Source organism: Eretmochelys imbricata, chromosome 5, assembly GCF_965152235.1.
Source record: "Eretmochelys imbricata isolate rEreImb1 chromosome 5, rEreImb1.hap1, whole genome shotgun sequence".
NCBI classification, from domain to species: domain Eukaryota; kingdom Metazoa; phylum Chordata; order Testudines; family Cheloniidae; genus Eretmochelys; species Eretmochelys imbricata.
The window spans coordinates 44,913,984-44,932,455 of record NC_135576.1 but is presented as its reverse complement, the minus strand read 5'-3'; the positions used below and the strand labels follow the sequence as shown (position 1 = coordinate 44,932,455).

The following is an 18,472-nucleotide window of genomic DNA, read 5'->3' as shown; positions in this document are numbered from 1 at the left end:
TCATTTTCATCAGTTTAATTGTCTTGCCTTTATTAGGGCATATTGTTTGAAAGCTTTCTTTAGTAATCGGTGATTTAGAACAGATTCACAAGTGTAGATTACCAAGCAGCGGTCTTGCATTCAAGAGACGGAAGAACAAACAATCTTATTCTTACACGCTCTATAAGAAACTGGCTGACCTTTACTGTAGTAAGTTGCTTGTGTATAAAACATTCCGGACAAAATTTGGACCGGGTATAAGCAGGTGAAACTCTTAAGTGGATATAGTTTTATCTCCTTATTCCATTTGGCCACAGGTAGTTGAATACTTGCTCTTCAGCCTATTGGCTGCTTTTGCTCATCTTTCCAGTTGTCTAATGCTATAAGTACCTGGTTCTTATGCTTTCTTGATGACCTATGCAAAAGTAAGCTCTCAAAATGGAATCCCAATTATTTGGGTTTTTTAATTGCCAGCCTTATTGGAATAAAATGTTGAAATGTTCTCTCTTGTCTGTCTCAAGTATGTGTTCAAAATTGTGTGTATATGTATACGTCGAAATAAAACCTGTATGGGCAGTGTAAACTGATGCTATTTAAATATTAACCCAGTCATTTTCATCTACAAAAGGCCCGCAGAGCATCATAAAGCACTCTGTCATCTTTAAACCCTTCCCTCCCCATTTTCAAGATTCCGAATGACTAACAACTTATGTATAGAATTAAGTTGAAATACATTTTAAAGATGAAGTGAAAATTTTATCTGCTAATGCCTGAGTTTAGGATTCTGGGTTTTTCACGCAACAGTCAATGAAATTATAGTCATCCTGAGCAGCAGTTCTAGTGATTTGTCTTTTCCAGGAAAAATGCACAACTCTGAAGTAGGACCATGGAAGGTAAATAAGGGTTGAACTGATGTTAACAGCTTCAACTTCCTGTGTGTTTATTTAGTTTCCCTATGTATTAAGGATTTTGAGGTCTTAATGTTTAAATGTGAGGGGGAGGAAAAAACAGGTCATTAAAGGTTTGTAATAAACACTACATTATTTTATAGGCCTGTGAGGGTGGAGTGACATTATAATACCTAGGTTTCTTTGTCAGTACCTTTACAGTATATGTGTGTGTACTATTTAAATAATATATTTATGTAATTAAAGATGATATCAGATAGCAGCAGATATCAGATAGCAAATTAAGTCTGTGCAGGCAATCGTAAATCTTGAACTTCCTAATGTTTAAGTGTTTAGCTTTCTAGCCTAAATAACATTCTCTTAATGAAGGGTTTTTTAATGAAGTTTCCTAGATTTCCTGAAGGCAGGAAAAAGTACACAATAGAACTTGTTTTTACAACTGTAACAACCCCTTATCATGCATCAACTTCAGGATTTGAACCCTGAACCTTCAGCGTTGACTTCTACCACTCAAGCTACAGGACAAACTGTTAGTTAGTAGTAAGAGAAGTCTGTCATCCCATAGTGGGGGAATGGGCTGTCAGGCACTATGTTCTAGGCTAGGGCTAAGGGATGGTTGGCAGGAAGATCTGATCTGTCTCTTGATCCTTCCCCCAATGCCTGGTGAGTTGAGTGGAGTTTCTGCTCCAGTGGGGGCAATGGGCTGCTGGATTCTGTAGTTGGTTGTGGGAAACTTGACCACACATGCTCTTGGATGTTGGGAGAAGCTCCAGCTGCATATGTTACCATGAGAGGGAGTGATGGAATGAGCTGTTAGGGCTAGGTGGTGAGTTTGCAAGAACAGGGGAAGAGTGTTTATGGGGGCAGGGAGCCTAGCCTGGTTCCCTGAATGAAGCTGGCCTTGGGGCACTGGGGTGATGTGCTGGTTTTGGGGCAGGGGAATTAGCTGAATTCTTCTTCGAGTAGATGCAGATGTGTATTCCAAGTAGGTATGTGTGTGCCCTGTGTGCTGGAGCTGGAGACTTTTGCTTAACAGTACCCATAGAGGGATGGTGCTCATGCCTGTAGCCCCTCATCTGTCTATATGAGGCAGTGCCGCCCTGATCCCCCTCAGTTCCTTCTCATCACCTATTGGCTGGAGTTGGAGTTCTGTGTGGTTTATCTTAGCATAGTTTTTTACTGTATATAGTTAATAGGTAGCTAGTTAGTAGCGTTATTTAAAAATTATAGGATGTAGTATAGTGGTAGTGTTCCCTGGTGATGCCCTCACAGAGTTCAAGAATTGCCCTTTGTGTGGAGTGGCGATTCCTAACTGTGACCCCCCACATGTGGTGCTTGCTCTGTCTCAGCGAAGCCCACCTTAAGGAGCGCTGTTTGATCTGCAGATGATTCAAGAAGAGGACTCAGGTTGTGCAAGACTCTTGCTTTAAGTATTACCTGCTTGACCCAGGCCATGAGGCCTCACCCAGTACCGAAGCTCTCCTTGGATTGCATATCACCCTCCAGCTTGGAAGGCGCTGCTGCCTCCTATTCTGGGTCAGGGACCTCTCAGAAGAGGTGCAGGAGTTGTTTTCTCTCCTGGGCACCAAAGAAGAGATCATATAAGACCAATTAGGAGTCCTGCAGGTCATGAAGCAACTCCCACTTTCTCTAAGAAGAGCGCAGCCTGGCATGGTGCCAGCTCTGATGCGTGGGGTGGTGCGCGCGCCTCCCTCAGCATAGGTTGGGGATGGCAGACACCCTGTATTGTCGACCTCTGGTTCTGGTCACTGGGCATCTGTTGAGTCTGGTACCGATGGGAACAATGCCGGTACCGACGGTGTCAGTGGTGTCAGCGTATCAAGCGGTGGTGGACCTACTCTGCCTTTTGGTCCCATCCTCACCGCTGGTCTAAGACTTTGCAAGGCTGGCACCCGCAGTGGCTCCCCTGTTGGAGTGTGCCGCTGAAATCTTGTCACCACACCACAAAGTACCCCTACAAGGGTTGATATGAGCAGAGTACTAGGGACAGTACAGTGTTCTTTGGTACTGGGCCCTCCTTCGGCACTAACACAATCATTGCCACAGAGTCATTGCCGTGGAGTCTGTCGCTGCCCTCAACCTTGAGGCACACAGGCACTCCGGTACCATTGTTTGCACTGGGACTGATCTTGCTAGCGGCACTGACCTTTTTAGTACCATTGTTTCTGACTATGCCGGTGGCACCGATTCTGACCTCGTTCTGGGCTATGGATAAGTATGATCGTCTGCTGGCTCCTTCTGAAGTCGCCCCTCTGATGTTTCCTAGATCCCAGGACTCCTGTGCTTCAAAGTTGGGCTCCTTATCCTCTCGCTCCACTTCACCTGAGAGAGTCTGGAGGTCACCAGTGGACCAATACAGCTACCAAGGTTGGCTTGTGCCTTGAGGTCAGGATGAAGGCCCATGGCCCAGCACCTACTGGATACCAATACCTTACACGTACTAATTGCCCTGTGGGCCCAGTGGGGATCCCCTCACTCCTGGAGGTCTTGCTTGTCATCAAATTCAAGAATGAGATCCTCTGCTAGTGCGGCATTGGTGGCTGCAGACCAGCTTCAAGTCCAGATGCCTGCAGTTCCCCCTTCCTGTGGAGCCACCAGTGTTTCCTCATGTGGAGCAGGATCTCCCTGTAGTCCTTGTCCTCATCCCTGAATGATGTGGTGTTGCCCGGTTCGTACTCCCCTTTCATCCCAGAGGACCTCAGGGCATACCAGGACCTGTTACGTTTAGTGGCCTCGTCCCTAGGTATTCAGGAGGAGTTTCTTTGGGAGAATACCCATACACTTGTGGATATTCTCCAAACCTCTGACCCTGGGAGAGTGGCCCTCCGTTAATGAGGTGCTCCTTGAGCCTATGAGGGCTCTTTGGGTTACACTGGCCTCGATACCTCTGGTGGCCAAGTGCTTGGAGAAGCACTATTTTGTGCCAGTACAGGGATTCAAAGGGTTTTATTTCCATCGGGCCCCAAACTCCCTGGTGGTCATTGCGGTGAACGACAGGGGTCAGCAGGGCAGAGTGAAGTCCTCCCTCAAGGATAGAGACTTGAAACACCTAGATCATCATCTTGGCAGGAAGATATCCACCTAATCATCACTGCAGATGAGGATCACGAACTAACAAGCCCTGCTGGCCAGATACTGCCTTCCTCAAGTGGTCAGCTATTGCCAAATTTGAGGAGCAGTTGTCCAAGGCTTCTTGAGATGAATTTTGGGTGTTTGTTCCTGCGGGCTGCTTGGTGACAAAAACATCTTTGCAATCCACTGTGGATTTGATGGACACTTTGGCCAGGACTATGGCCTTGGCAATTATAAGGAGGGCTTTCTGGCTCCAAAACTTGGGGATTGCACTGGATATCCAGCTAGCTATTGAGTACTTGCTATTCGATGGCAGGACCTTGTTTTTGGAAAAGACTGATGGAACCTTATGTTCCTTTAAGGATTCAAGGGCTACCATCAGATCTCTGGGGGTGTATACACTCTGTGTGAGTAGAAGCCATTACAGGGCACAGCAACAGCAGCCGTATAGGCTACATCACTTCTTTGTGCAGTCCTTCCCCCTTCTCCCCACTGAGATAATGAGACTACCCCAGGAAGAGATACAGGTCTCTCAAGAGGAAGCACTCGAGCTCTGGGCCCGGTTGCACTGCCCACCTTCTTTCGGTGCCTGCTAAGCACCCATTTTGATTCACTGATCTAGAGCACTGTTCCAGTTTTTTCCCCTCCTTTGTTGTCCCCCTGTTCCTTTGGAGACAGGCTGGCTCATTTTTATGATGCCTGGGTCTCAATGATGACGTCTGACGGCTGGGTTCTAGGTACTGTCAGATTTGGCTATGCCATCCAGTTCCTCTCAATGCCTCCTCCCCACCCTTCTCCCAGTCCTCCTTCAGGACCCCTCTCACAAGATACTGCTCTTCTAGCATTGGGAGCAATGGAGGAGGTTCCACAAGAACACCACAGTCACAGGTTCTACTCCTGTTTTTTCCTGATGTCGAAATCCAAGGGTGGGATGAGACCCACCCTCGAACTCTGTGGACTCAACAAATTCATCTAATATGTGAGTTCAGCATGGTCACTCTTTCTGTTATCCTCCCTACTTTGTCTAAGAGTGACTGACTGGTTCATGACTGGTCTCCAGGCACCAGGGGTGCTCAACTCCTGCTCCGCCCCAAGCCCCCCATGCTTCATCTCCATCCTGTCTCTTCCTGCCCAGTTCCGCCCTCTCCCCTGAGTGCGCCCCATCTCCACTCTCCTCCTCCCTCCCAGTGCCTCCGGCAAGCTGCGGAACAGCTGATTCACAGTGGGTGGGCAGCGCTGAGAGGGAGCGGGAGGAATTGATCAGTGGGGCTGCCAGCGGGTGGGAGGCTGCCGGTGAGTGCTCAGCATCCGCTAATTTTTTTCCCTGGGTGCTCTAGGAGTGGAGCACCAATGGAGTTGGCACCTATGACTGATTCACTGCTCTGGACCTTCAAGATACCTACTTCCATGTGGCCATTCTGCCAAGTCACAGGAAGTATCTTCGCTTTGTGGTAGGAGTCTGCCACTTTGAGCACACGATTCTCCCATCCGGCCTCTCTCCTGCTTCCTGCTTCACCAGATGTATGGCAGTGGTCATGGCCTACCTCAAGAGGAAGGGGATCCATATCTTCCCTACCCCGACAACTGGTTTCTGAAGGGTAGCTCTAGGGAGGAGGTTCTCACCCATGTTGAAACCACACTATGATCACTTGACCGTTTGGGACTTGTTCTAAACACCGTGACTTTGACCTTGGCCCCCACTCAGCAAATGGAGTTCATTGGGACCCTGTTAGATTCCACAAAATTGAGGGCGTTCCTGCCGACTGACCACTTCCAGGCGCCTCCTCAGCAGTTAGGAACATATCTGATGAGAGCACAGGCAATGTCAGTGGCATTCCTCAATGATATTTCCATACTGGATGTTTGTAGGTTGGCCACATGGTTGCCTGTGCATACATTTATGGACCATTTTCGATCACTGCTTCTTTTGGAACGGATGCTAATGTGGGAAGAGCAGTCCTGCAGTCTTTGCTCAGGTAGACTCCCAGTCCTGCCTCTGAATGGGGGTACTGCTTGCTAGTAACCAGCTTGGAATACATGTCTACATCTGCTAGAAGAAGAAACAATGGTTATGTCAGGATTCCCTCCCCACTCCGAACTCTAGGGTACAAATGTGGGGACCCGTATGAAAGACCCCCTAAGCTTATCTCTACCAGCTTAGGTTAAAAACTTCCCCAAGGCACAAGCCACCACCAACTGAGTTAGACAAAGATTTCGGAAAAGGACCACTTGGAGTTCCTGTTTCCCAAAAATATCCCCCCAAGCCCCTTCATCCTGGGGAGGCTTGAGAGTAAACAAGGTGAGCACAGACCAGACTCTTGGGTTTTTGGAACACTGAAAACCCCAATCAGATTCTTAAAAGCAGAACTTTTATTATAAAGGGGAAAAAAAGTAAAATAAACACCTCTGTAAAATCAGGATGGAAGATAATTTTACAGGGTAATAGGATTTAAAACACAGACGATTCACCTCTAGGCAAAACTTTAAAATTACAAAAAAACAGGAAAATAAACCTTCCTCTTAGCATAGGGAAAATTCACAAGCTAAAACAAAAGATACTGTAACGCATTTCCTTGCTATTACTTACTATTTCTAAACTTTTAGATGTATCATTCAGTAGGAGCTGGATTACTTGCTTGGTCTCTCTCTCTCTGTCTCCGGAGACCAACAAAAACCTAACTTTGTTTTTGTAAACAAGAGACTATCTTCTTTCCCCATTGGTCCTTCTGGTCACTTGCCAACTAGGTTAATGGAACTGATTAACCCTTTACAGGTAAAGGAGGGATTTTATGCCTTAGCTTTATGTTTATGACAGGTTACTTAGTGTAACTGTGGTTCTTCAATATATAATGCAGACGTATTCCATGACCCACCCTCCGTCTCCTCTGCATCAGAGGCTTTCCCTGGACGTTTGTTGTGAGGGAACTGAGGGAGGTCAGTGTAGCACCACCTCAAAAAGCCAGGAGAGGGGCTCTAGGCATGAGGTGTGAGCACTGCCTCTGTATGGGTACTGCTAGACAAAAGTCTCCAGCTCTTGAGCACACACACACCTACCTGAAATACATGTCTGTATCACATCTTGAAGAACCACAGGCACAGTAAGTAACCCTTTCCTTCTCTCATTCTCCCCATCCTCTCCCCAGTGCTACAGCTTCTCTGGCGATGTCCAGGAGCTCCCAGATCAGTTGTGGGCTGCTTTGTTCTTTTCCCCCCATGTTAAAATAAAATCTTCCAATTGTCTCATTTAGAAGCTGTTAGCACCTCTATGGTTTGGTGTATGGACTTGAAATTGGGCAGGGAGTTGACCTGGTGTTAGAAATGTGCTTTTGCCTAAGTTATGAGCCTTTGAAAAATCTTGATTTACACCTGCTGAGTGAAGACTTAGTGTGACAGCCACATGCTGTAAGGAGCCTGCCTGCACTGAGTATGCTCCTGAAGAAGGTTGCAGGGGCTGCTCCCAGCAGAATGGAGAAGCATTTGCAGGGGAGACACTCTCTCTCCTATGCTCTCGTTGTTCCCCTTGCTGTTGTCCAGGCAGCGTGGAGGAAACATCTTGACTGGAAAGCAGAGGGGTGAGAAGTGTTGGTGGCAGAAGGAATGTGCAGACGTGAGATGGTGAGAAGTAGCAGAGGGTGTGTGTGTGACGTTCCCCTCTGGTGTTATCTGGACTGGTGATCTGCTAGGTCACTCCAATCCTTGACTCTGGGAGCCAGCCTTACCCTGCTCTGCTGTGAGAACCCCCATTCCTGGGCTGTTCACGCACAGCCTCTGGCATGTAAGCTGCTCCCAGCTACTTGAAACCGAATGACACTAGCCAATATCTCCGGTCCCAGACATAACCCTAGGAACCTCCATCTTGCAGCGTCCAGTTATGCCTGCTGGACGCTGGAAGCTTATAGGAGTTTGTCAGTTTAACAAAGAAATTGATATGTACCAGGCTTGTTATCCTAAGGGGAGCCTCTGACATGCTTCAAACCAAATGCACTGCTTCAGGTAGAATAAACAAACAGATATATTGACTATAAAGATAGATTTTAAGTGATTATAAGTCAAAGCATAACAAGTTGGATTTGGTCAAATGAAATAAAAGCAAAACGCATTCTAAGCTGATCTTAACACTTTCAATGCCCTTACAAACTTAGATGCTTCTCACCACAGGCTGGCTGGTTGCCCTTCAGCCAGGCTCTCCTCTTTGATCAGTGCTTCAGTCGCTTGGTGGTGATGTCTGTAGATGGAGGTGGAAGAGAGAGGAAGAGCATGGCAAACGTCTATCCCTTTTATCATGTTCTTTCTTCCCTCTTGGTTCTGCCCCCTCCCCCCCTTCAGAGTCAGGTGAGCATTACCTCATCGCAGTTGCAAACTGACCAAAGGAAGGAGGTTGACTCACTCGAGAGTCCAACAGATCCTTTTGTTGCTGCCTAGGCCAGGTCCTTTGTTCCTGTGAGGCTGGGCTGGGTTTGTCCCATACATGTCCTGATGAGGTGTGATCTGCCTCTCTGCTCTTGGAGAGTTTTTGCCTGGGCTTATTTTAAGCCATGAAGACACATTTTCAGCCTCATAAGTGTATACATGGAATTATAACCTATAACATTACTACAACATTACTGTAACAACAATTACTATAAAATTACTAGAACAACAATGCTTAGTGCATCATGAGCCTTCCGAAGACACCCGACATGACAAACTTTACATTGGATACCACACAATCATTTTATAAGGATGAATATGGGTGTGTAGGGTGTTCCCATGAGGTACAGAATATCACGCTGTGGTTGGCCAGGAACCATGGGATGGGGTCAACAGATAGGAAGAAGTGACTGAAACTGGTTTTGGGGCAGGGTAGGGGTGGGTGGGAAGGGCGGTTGTAAAAGAAGCAAGGAGGCAGGAGCTGGGTTGGAATAAATAGAAGAGCTGGTGGACAAAGACAGGCTATGGGGCACATGGGCTTAATGGTCTAACCACCAGAGTACACTCTTCAGAATCTGAAATGTTGCTGATGGAACCTTAATTTGGCCTGTGTGTGTGCGCATTATGATGATCTTTTATTGTATGATCTATTTCCCCATCCCTCCTCTCCCCTGCACCCCAAACCCTTGCCTTATTCAGTGCACAGGATGAGAACCAATCAGGGTTGTGTAGTGAATGAGACTGTCTGTAGGAACCCTGCTTCATTTGTTGCAGAAGTTGGAAGGTGTGTAGTGAATGAGATGGGATTGTAGGAAGAAAGGATGGTCTACTGATTAAGGAAATTAAGTGCCACCCTGAAGAATTAGATTCTATCCTTGCTTCTGCCACAGAGTTCCTGTGTGATGTTGGGTAAGTCACTTAAACCAAACTTTTCACAGACCGTCATTAATTGAGTTCCTCATTTCATGGGTGCCCAGTGTGAGACACGTGTGACCAGATTTGCAGAAGTCCTAAGCCCTTGCAACTGGAACTGGAGTCTTGCGTGGCACTTTTCCTCAGTAGATCTCAAAGTACTTTACGAAGGAATTCGGCATCATGGGGATACCACCACCTGTTCTCACAGGGATGTTGTGGAGATAAATTCATTAAGGTTTGTGAAACACTTGGTGAGAGCATGATAGAAATGCCCAGCAGGAAACTAACAATTTTGTATTCAGCACAGAGTTTGGATGGTATATGTTAAATAAGATTGGGGGGCATGCTTTGAATCCGTAGGATAAAAAGGAATATTGATTAACTGCACATTCACTGAATGAATCAGTTGCAAAAATAGTATATGATCATGTCACTAAAGACAGAGACTGCTGCATCATAATTCATAAACACAAGGGGACAGAATTAAGTTGCATGGACAGCGTTAATTCTGGCAGTTCCTAATCTATGGGCACTTGACTTTGCAAGTTTAACTTTCTTAATGTAGTGTTTTGAATATAATTTTATATACAGTTTTATGTTCCTTCTTCTTCATCTCCATTTCCAAGATAAACAGTCCTAATCTTCTCACTTTTCATGAGAGCTCTTTCATACCCTAATCATTCTCCCCTTTCTCTGATTCCCCTCCACTTAATTCCGCAACAACACGTTTTTGAGATGGTGACCACTACTGCATACAGAGTCCATATGATGGTGCAACATTTAATTATACAGTGGAGTTATAATATCTTCTGTGTGAGTCTACACTTCCATTTGTTCATCCTAATATCTTGTTAGCTGTATCAAGTCAGGAAAGGGATCTGAGCATTATTGTGGACTGTAGTGAAGATGTGGACTCTGTGTGCTTGTAAAAAAAAAACCAACCAAACAAAACAACCCAAACAAATTTAGAGCTCCGTAAGGTATGAGAAGTTAAAGGGAAAAATTTGATTTATCAATGTTCAGTTCCATCTTAGCATTCAAGAAGTTAGTGTAAAAGCCCAAGTTCGTTTCAAAGTTTAGATAACTTATTTAGACTGGATAGGGAGTGTGTAAATACATTTTTGGAAATATCTTTGGGAGTATAGTTATGTTATAGCTGGTTCTACAGGTTTTTAATAATAGTCTTTGGAGGGAGGATGGAGCTGAAATACAGTCTCACTTGCTGTTATATCAACCAAGCCAATGTCAGGTCTGAATGGTGTTCTGGTTGCAGGAATGCACTGAAGTAGCTTTGATAACTTTTGGTCCAAAACACCCCCTACATATTAAACTATATATTTTTTTCTTCAGTATACTGCCTTGTATCATAGATATACTCTGCTCCCTCAACTTGCTTTCATTCTTTCGTATTACCTTAACAGCTGTTGGCACATCTTATTTATCCTTTTCTACCCTCTAGTCCTGGGTAACTCGTGGTAATGCTGGTGGAGGGAAGATGAGCAGGACAGCAAATTCCCACTTCAGGCAGTAGTGTGGCCTGGCCAGAGTCTATTTCCTGTCACAATTTTGCCCTTATTGCATTGACTGGTTGTGCAAAGGAGCTGGAAAAGTTCAAAAACCAAGGGAAGGGAGGAGGAAGATTCCTAGCTGAGGGAGATGTGTATAGTATGAGATTTCAGGAAAAAGCCACGGTTGCAGGTCCCATTTCTGAAATCATGGTGCCCATAGCACACCCACTTTCTCTTCCCTCCTCAGCACACCTTAAAAACAAAAACAAACTTTGAGGACTTTCCTGGGGAAGTAATGACATACTTTTCAGTGCAAGGGCCCTGTCTTCCTTGTTCAATCCCATCTGGCCCTAGGAGGGAATAGGAACCTGCTGTTACAGACTGACAATATCCTGAACAGATCTTATGGAATTAAATAAAGTTAAATAAAGTTAAACCTTATTGAATTAGAATTAATACCTTTTGGGGGTACTTTTGATCAAAAATGCAATTGTTTGTGTTGTTGTGGCATTGTAGAAGATAGAAAATGCAGCTTTTTTTCCTCTGGTGTTGATTCTCACTTTGCAAGCATAGGAAAGAAGAAATAAGGTGGGGAAGGAAAAAGGGGCGTGTGTGTGTGTGAGTGAGAGAGAGACACAGTCTCACATTCCTGGTGGTGGTCAGGATTTAGCTGAATCTGATAGAGGTGGCAATATCATCTGGGTCTCTCTTGGCCTGCTCTGGTCAGGACATCTCTTGGGATCAGGAAGACAAAGGCCCAGCGATGTTAATCCCAAGAGACAGCGGGAGGTAGTAGCATGATGGTGAAGCTCATTTCTTCACCTTCTTTCAGTCAGCATTTGTCCCCCTTTGCTGCTGCTCTGCCAATTTCCCTTTTTCTTTTTGTTGACCACAAAAGAGAGCAATGGGCATAGTAGTTCATTCCAGCATTATTTTGTCTACCAGTAGGCCTGATTTCCAACACATCAATTATGGTTTATTGACTCTCACTTTTTGTATTTGCCAGGCATGATCTTAATACAGTCCTTGAGTTATATCAATAGGCCTTTTTGTTTGGAATAATTCAGTCTCACTTTTGCACCTTTTCCGATCAACATTTTTTGTTGATAGGTTATTGTGACATTTTATACACTTTATTTCACTTTTCACTCTTGAGCTCACAATTAGGATAAATTTGTAGGGTAATTATTTCAGTTCCACTCTACTGATACATTAGGCTGTCAGAGGCAGCAAGCTGTTTGGTGACTCACTTGAAAAAATTGATTGAGCCAGGAAGCATAGGTTCTCAATAAGTTGCAACTTCCTTAAAAGGGAAAGACACCATCAATCAAATCTGTCACTCCAGAGTGTTAACATTCAGTAATAAGTGCCTTGCTGACTTGTTTCTTCTCTGGGATTAATTCTCCAACTTTTAGAATAAAATGTTAATCTCAGACCCCTTCCAGAAAAATCAGGTTTAATGTAAAATGCCTTTTTAATATGAAAAGAGGCTATGCGAAATTGGCATGATATTACTCAATATATTCTGATCCCAGGGTATATTCAGAATTGATGTGCAAAATTTGTTTTGCTTTTTACTCCTCATAGCACTTCAGAGCCAGAATGTTTGAGGAAGAGTAAATCTATTCCGTTCTTGTACATGAACAGAATTGTTTACAAGCCCACTGAGTGCAATGGCAGTACACTGGTATTGCAGCAGGGCACAATATAAAGGCAAACTTGTGTAAATAAAGACTTTATTTGTCCTGTAGAAACTCATAGATTCATAGATACTAAGGTCCGAAGGGACCATTATGATCATCTAGTCTGACCTCCTGCACAACGCAGGCCACAGAATCTCACCCGCCCACTCATGCGAAAAACCTCACCTATATCTGAGCTATTGAAGTCCTCAAATTGTGGTTTAAAGACTTCAAGGAGCAGAGAATCCTCCAGCAAGTTATCTGTGCCCCATGCTACAGAGGAAGGCGAAAAACCTCCAGGGCCTCTTCCAATCTGCCCTGGAGGAAAATTCCTTCTTGACCCCAAATATGGCGATCAGCTAAACCCTGAGCATATGGGCAAGATTCACCAGCCAGATACTACAGAAAATTCTTTCCTGGGTAACTCAGATCCCACCCCATCTAACATCCCATCACAGGCCATTAGGCCTATTTACCATGAATATTTAAAGATCAGTTAATTACCAAAATCATGTTATCCCATCATACCATCTCCTCCATAAACTTATCAAGTTTAATCTTAAAGCCAGATAGATCTTTTGCCCCCACAGCTTCCCTTGGAAGGCTATTCCAAAACTTCACTCCTCTGATGGTTAGAAACCTTCGTCTAATTTCAAGTCTAAACTTCCTGGTGGCCAGTTTATATCCATTTGTTCTTGTGTCCACATTGGTACTGAGCTTAAATAATTCCTCTTCCTCTCTGGTATTTATCTCTCTGATATATTTATACAGAGCAATCATATCTCCTCTCAACCTTCTTTTAGTTAGGCTAAACAAGCCAAGCTCCTTGAGTCTCCTTTCATAAGACAAGTTTTCCATTCCTCGGATCATCCTAGTAGCCCTTCTCTGTACCTGTGCCAGTTTGAACTTGCTACTGGTGGAAGAGTCAGCTAGGGAGGAAGAATAGTTAATGTATAGAGTACTGGACTGCGAAATTGGATTTAATTTCTGGCTTGGCCAAAGACTTTGGGAGCTTGGCAAGTCAATTAACCTATTCTTTGTGTCAGGCATAAGGGGGGAATTGAACCCACATCCTAGAGTACTTTAATCAGTGAGCTAAAGGTTATAAGCTAGGCCTCCTCCCCCTCAAAACCCCTCCTTCAAAGCATTTTTTAAAATAGTTCTCCTTGGCTTTTGTCAAAATGCAAAAAATCTAAACAAAATTGTCTTGAAATGGGTTGAAACAGAATGTTTTGTTTCAACATTTACTAAAATGTCTTTTTTTTTCCTTTTCTTTCTTTTTCTTTTTTTTGGTTTGGTAGACACTTTTGTGAACTCTACACACATTTTCTAACCATTCAGGATCAACTGAAGCTGCAATTTTTGACAAATAAGTAATTTGCTGAAAAATTGTGCCTAGTTCTACCTCAGAGTACAACTTGCATTGACTTCAGACTGCAAACCTTCATTGGTTGAAGCATTTAAGCTATTTTGACTTGTCGAAGGTGGCTTTGGTTGCAACGTAGTATGGGCTATTCGTTTACCAATTTGTTGTTTTGAGTTTCTGTTCTCACAGTAAGAATGTTAGTGAGGCCCTACACTTGTTCTTTTTCAGCATAAATGAGCATTTAAAGTTTTTTTTTCCCCATTTAAAAAAAAATCATTTCTATTCACCCAGGTTGACTGCAACTAGCTGCCATTGACAGAATTTAATTTGTTGATGTTAATGATGGACTGATTTATTTTCAGATCTCCATAGAGAATGATTACCTAGGTCCCAGGAGAATTGAGAGCCTGCAAAAAGAAGATGCAGATTGGCAGCGGAAAGCCCACATGGCTGTCCTTTCTATTCAGGATCTTACTGTTAAGTACTTCGAAATAACAGCCAAAGCACAGAAAGGTAACCATTTTCCACTGTCTTATTTTTTTCACATAAAGGTTATTTGAAATCAAAGTTGAATTTTAATAGTTCACTTTTCCCCCCTTTTTTAAAAAAAGGATCTGAGAAACTACAGGCCTCTTAGTTTGACCCTAGTTATATGCAAGGTCTTGGAACAAATTTTGAAAGAGAAAGTAGTTAAAGGCATAGATGTTAATGGTAATTGGGATAAAATGCAACATGGTTTTACAAAAGGTAGATTGTGCAAGACCAACCTGCTCTCCTTCTTTTAGAAGATAACTGATTTTTTAGACAATAGCAATGAAGTAGTTCTAATCTACCTGGATTTCACTAAGGCATTTGATAAGGTTCCACATGGGAAATTATTTATTATATTGGAGTAGTTGGGGATTAGTATGAAAATTGAAAGGTGGATAAGGAACTGGTTAAAGGGAGACTACAATGGGCCATACTGAAAGGTGAATTGTCAGGCTGGAGGGAGGTTACTAGTGGAGTACCTCAGGGATCAGTCTTAGGACCAATCTTATTTAACATTTTTATTATGGTACTTGGCACAGAAAGTGGAAATGTGCTAATAAAATGTGCAGATGACACAAAGTGGGGAGGTATTGCCAATATAGAGGAGGACTGGAATATCATACAAGAAGATCTGGATTCCCTTATAAACTGGAGTAATAGAAATGGGATAAAATTTAATAGAGTGAAGTGCAAGGTCATGCATGTAGGGACTAACAAGAAGAATTTTTGCTATAAGCTGGGTATGTATCAGTTGGGAGTGACAGAGGAGGAGAAAGATCTGGGTGTATTGGTTGATCACAGGATGACTATGACCCGCCAATGTGATGCAGCTGTGGAAAAGGCTAATGCAGTCCTAGGATGCATCAGGCGAGGCATTTTCAGTAGAGACAGGGAAATGTTAGTACCACTGTGCAAGGCACTGGTGTGACCTCATCTGGAATACTGTGTGAAATTCTGGTTTAAGAAAGATGAATTCAAACTGGAACAGGTGCAGAGAAGGGCTCCAAGATTATCCCAGTAATGGAAAAACCTACCTTATGAGAGGAGACTCAAAGAGGTGGGCTTGTTTAGCTTAACCGAAAGAAGGCTGTGGGGAGATATGATTGCTCTTTATAAATACATCAGAGGGATAAATACCAGGGTGGAAAAGGAGTTTTTTAAGTTAAGCACCAATGCAGACACAAGAACAAATGGATATAAACTGGCCATCAACAAATTTAGGCTTGAAATTGGATGAAAATTTCTAACAATCAGAGGAGTGAATTTCTGGAACAGCCTTCCAAACAGAGCAGTGGGGGCAAAAAACCTAACTGACTTCAAGACTGCGCTTGATAAGTTTGTGGAGGGATGTTATGATGAGACTGCCCTCAATGGCATGTAGCTGATCTGTGACTGATAGCAACGTCACCAACGGCCAGTAATGGGACAGTAGATGGAGAGGGCTCTGAGTTACTACAGGCAAATCTTTCCCAGGTTTCTGGCTGGTAGGTGTTGTCGACATGCTCTGGGTCTAACTAATTACCATATTTGGGGTCTAATTCACTGGGTTAGATTGGCAGAGACCCTGGGGGGTTTTCATCTTCTTCCGCAGCATGGGGCATGGGTCACTTGCAGGTTTAAACTAGAATAAATGGTGGATTCTCTGTAACTTGAAGTCTTTTTAAATCATGATTGAAGATTCAGTAACTCAGCCAGAGGTTATGGGTCTATTAAAGGGTAGGTGAGGTTCTTTGGACTGCAACGTGCAGGAGGTCAGACTAGAATCGATGATCACAATGGTCCCTTCTGACCTTAAAGTCTGTGGTGTTGTTGTGCTTTTCTTTCCCTTAGAGGAAACTAGAGCTTCCCCCCCCCACCCTTTCATCCTGTTTCTACCTGTCCATCTCTCTCTTTAATCAGTCCTCCTTCTTGAACAACCACAATAGCAAACAAAAATGCCCCCTTAATGCAATCGTGTTTGTGCTCCTGCACAGCAGCACTTTTTGTGATTAGGCAACCCCCATGCAGACGAGAATTCCTGCAGGATATTCTTCTTTTTCAGGCAGGTGGCAACCATAATATCAATTTTTTCTCACTCTTTCATCTGACTCAGCTTTTCTTGTTCCTTTCTCTCATCAGTTAGACCTTACGGAACTGTAAGAATCTTGTAAACCTATGTTATCTTGCTACACTACTTAGAGAATACTTTACCCAGGTTCATCTGCAAAAGGTATCTGCTGGTTGGAAGTCTGACAACTAAGGCCTTTTCTATATTAGAAAATGCACCAGTTTAACTAAATCAATTTAAAAGTTACTCTAGTTAAACCCTAAAGTAGACATGCTTAAATTGGTCTGACTCTTCCTTGTATTGATTTAGCTTAAGTCAGTATCTTACCAATGCAAGCTACACTGATTTAAGCAAGGGTTAAACTTGTTTAACTACAGTGAATTTTTAAAGACCTCATTTAGTTAAATAAGTGCACTGTGTAGTATAGACAAGACTTTAAGTCAGAAAGCATGTTAACTGATAAAGAAAAATGTTTTCCTGTGACTTACTTGCTATCAACAAAGGTGAAGTAGTTAGAATGGTCCCTTGAAAAAATGTGTTAATTACTTAACGTTAAACAATCTGTTCCACCTTGTATTTAGTTGTGACATTCTGAATAGCTTTCCCAGACCTGAAGAAGAGCTCTGTGTAAGCTCAAAAGCTTGTCTCTCTCACCAACAGAAAGTGGTCCAATAAAAGATGTTACCTCACCCACCTTGTCTTCAATATCCTGGGACTGACATTGCTACAGCACTGCATCCATCCATCCCTCTGTTGTCTCTTGGCTTATATTTAGATTGTCAGATCTTTTGGGCAGCTCTTTTTGTTCATATTTGTACAGTGCCTGCCACAATGGGGTCCTCATCTATGATTAGGGCTCCTAGGCTCTATGGTAATTCTAAGAATAATAAAAATAAGGACAGATTTTGTTACTGAGTGAGGAAGCAAGGTGTGAGTAACCATGTTACTAGCTTAGCACTCAACAGCTATCCCTTACTGAGGGTACCACTGCTTTAAACACCTGGGCCCGGTTTTAGGCCTAAATTTCTTTGAGGATCTGGGGCCTGGAGACTGATTGCTTCATCTGTGAAATCCTGAATTTCAGCCAGTTTTGCTTAGCAGAAGTGTTCAAGTAATGTCATATAATTGCCCTGCATAGTTTAAATCAGTGAATGGTTTTCTGTCTCAGCCCAAGTAGTGGTTGATGCTCAAAATAAATGAGTCCTAATCTTGATCAGGCAAGGGACTTTTGCTATCCTGGAAGGTTCCTGAAGAAGTTCTGTTTCATCTGGTTATGACCAGGTCTTCCTGTACTCTGTATGGTTAACTTGAACCTAATTCTGTAGCAAGGAGCCTGGATTTTCCAACAGCTTCAAATTTTAAAATAAAATGTTTTTGTTACATTAAATACACAGTCTACAATATTCACGATGGTGTTCAATTTAATATTAAAGTGTAATTTTGTTGCCCCATAATTCTTAATTTTCTTAGTGTTGCAGATTTGTATTGAACACACAACTGTACTGTAGAAGTTAAGGGTAGCTGGAGGCTTTGGTAGGTAGAAAATGACATTTGGGATTCTTAGCAGTTGGGAACATATGAGAGGCAGTTTAGAATTTTAGGCTAAACACATCAGCTGGATATTTCTGTTAAATCAGGGGCCTCAACCTGGAGGTCATAAATAAATATTGGGGAGTCGCAGTTATATTGCCCCTCACTTATTGCTATTTGGGGGCAGGTGGTGGTTCCTTCTGGAGATAGTTTGTACCATTGTGCTAAAATGATTAGTAGTGAAATAATATCGGCATTTAGATTGCCATTATAAGGGCTCAAAGATAACACTCAATAGGTAGGTTTCAGAGTAACAGCCGTGTTAGTCTGTATTCGCAAAAAGAAAAGGAGTACTTGTGGCACCTTAGAGACTAACCAATTTATTTGAGCATGAGCTTTCGTGAGCTACAGCTCACTTTATCGGATGCATTCAGTGGAAAATACAGTGGGGAGATTTATATACATAGAGAACATGAAACAATGAGTGTTAACATACCTTAAGT

The 18,472-nt window shown here is 43.2% G+C and overlaps 1 protein-coding gene across 1 annotated transcript in view; it reads left to right on the top strand.

Moving 5' to 3' along the window:
* Positions 1 to 18,472, top strand: part of JMY (junction mediating and regulatory protein, p53 cofactor) — a 133,669-nt gene that overhangs the window by 41,549 nt on the left and 73,648 nt on the right. Inside the window, exon 3 of the mRNA XM_077816306.1 lies at positions 14,224 to 14,374. Coding sequence (XP_077672432.1) covers positions 14,224 to 14,374 — 151 coding nt within the window. The remainder of the gene's footprint in view (positions 1 to 14,223; positions 14,375 to 18,472) is intronic.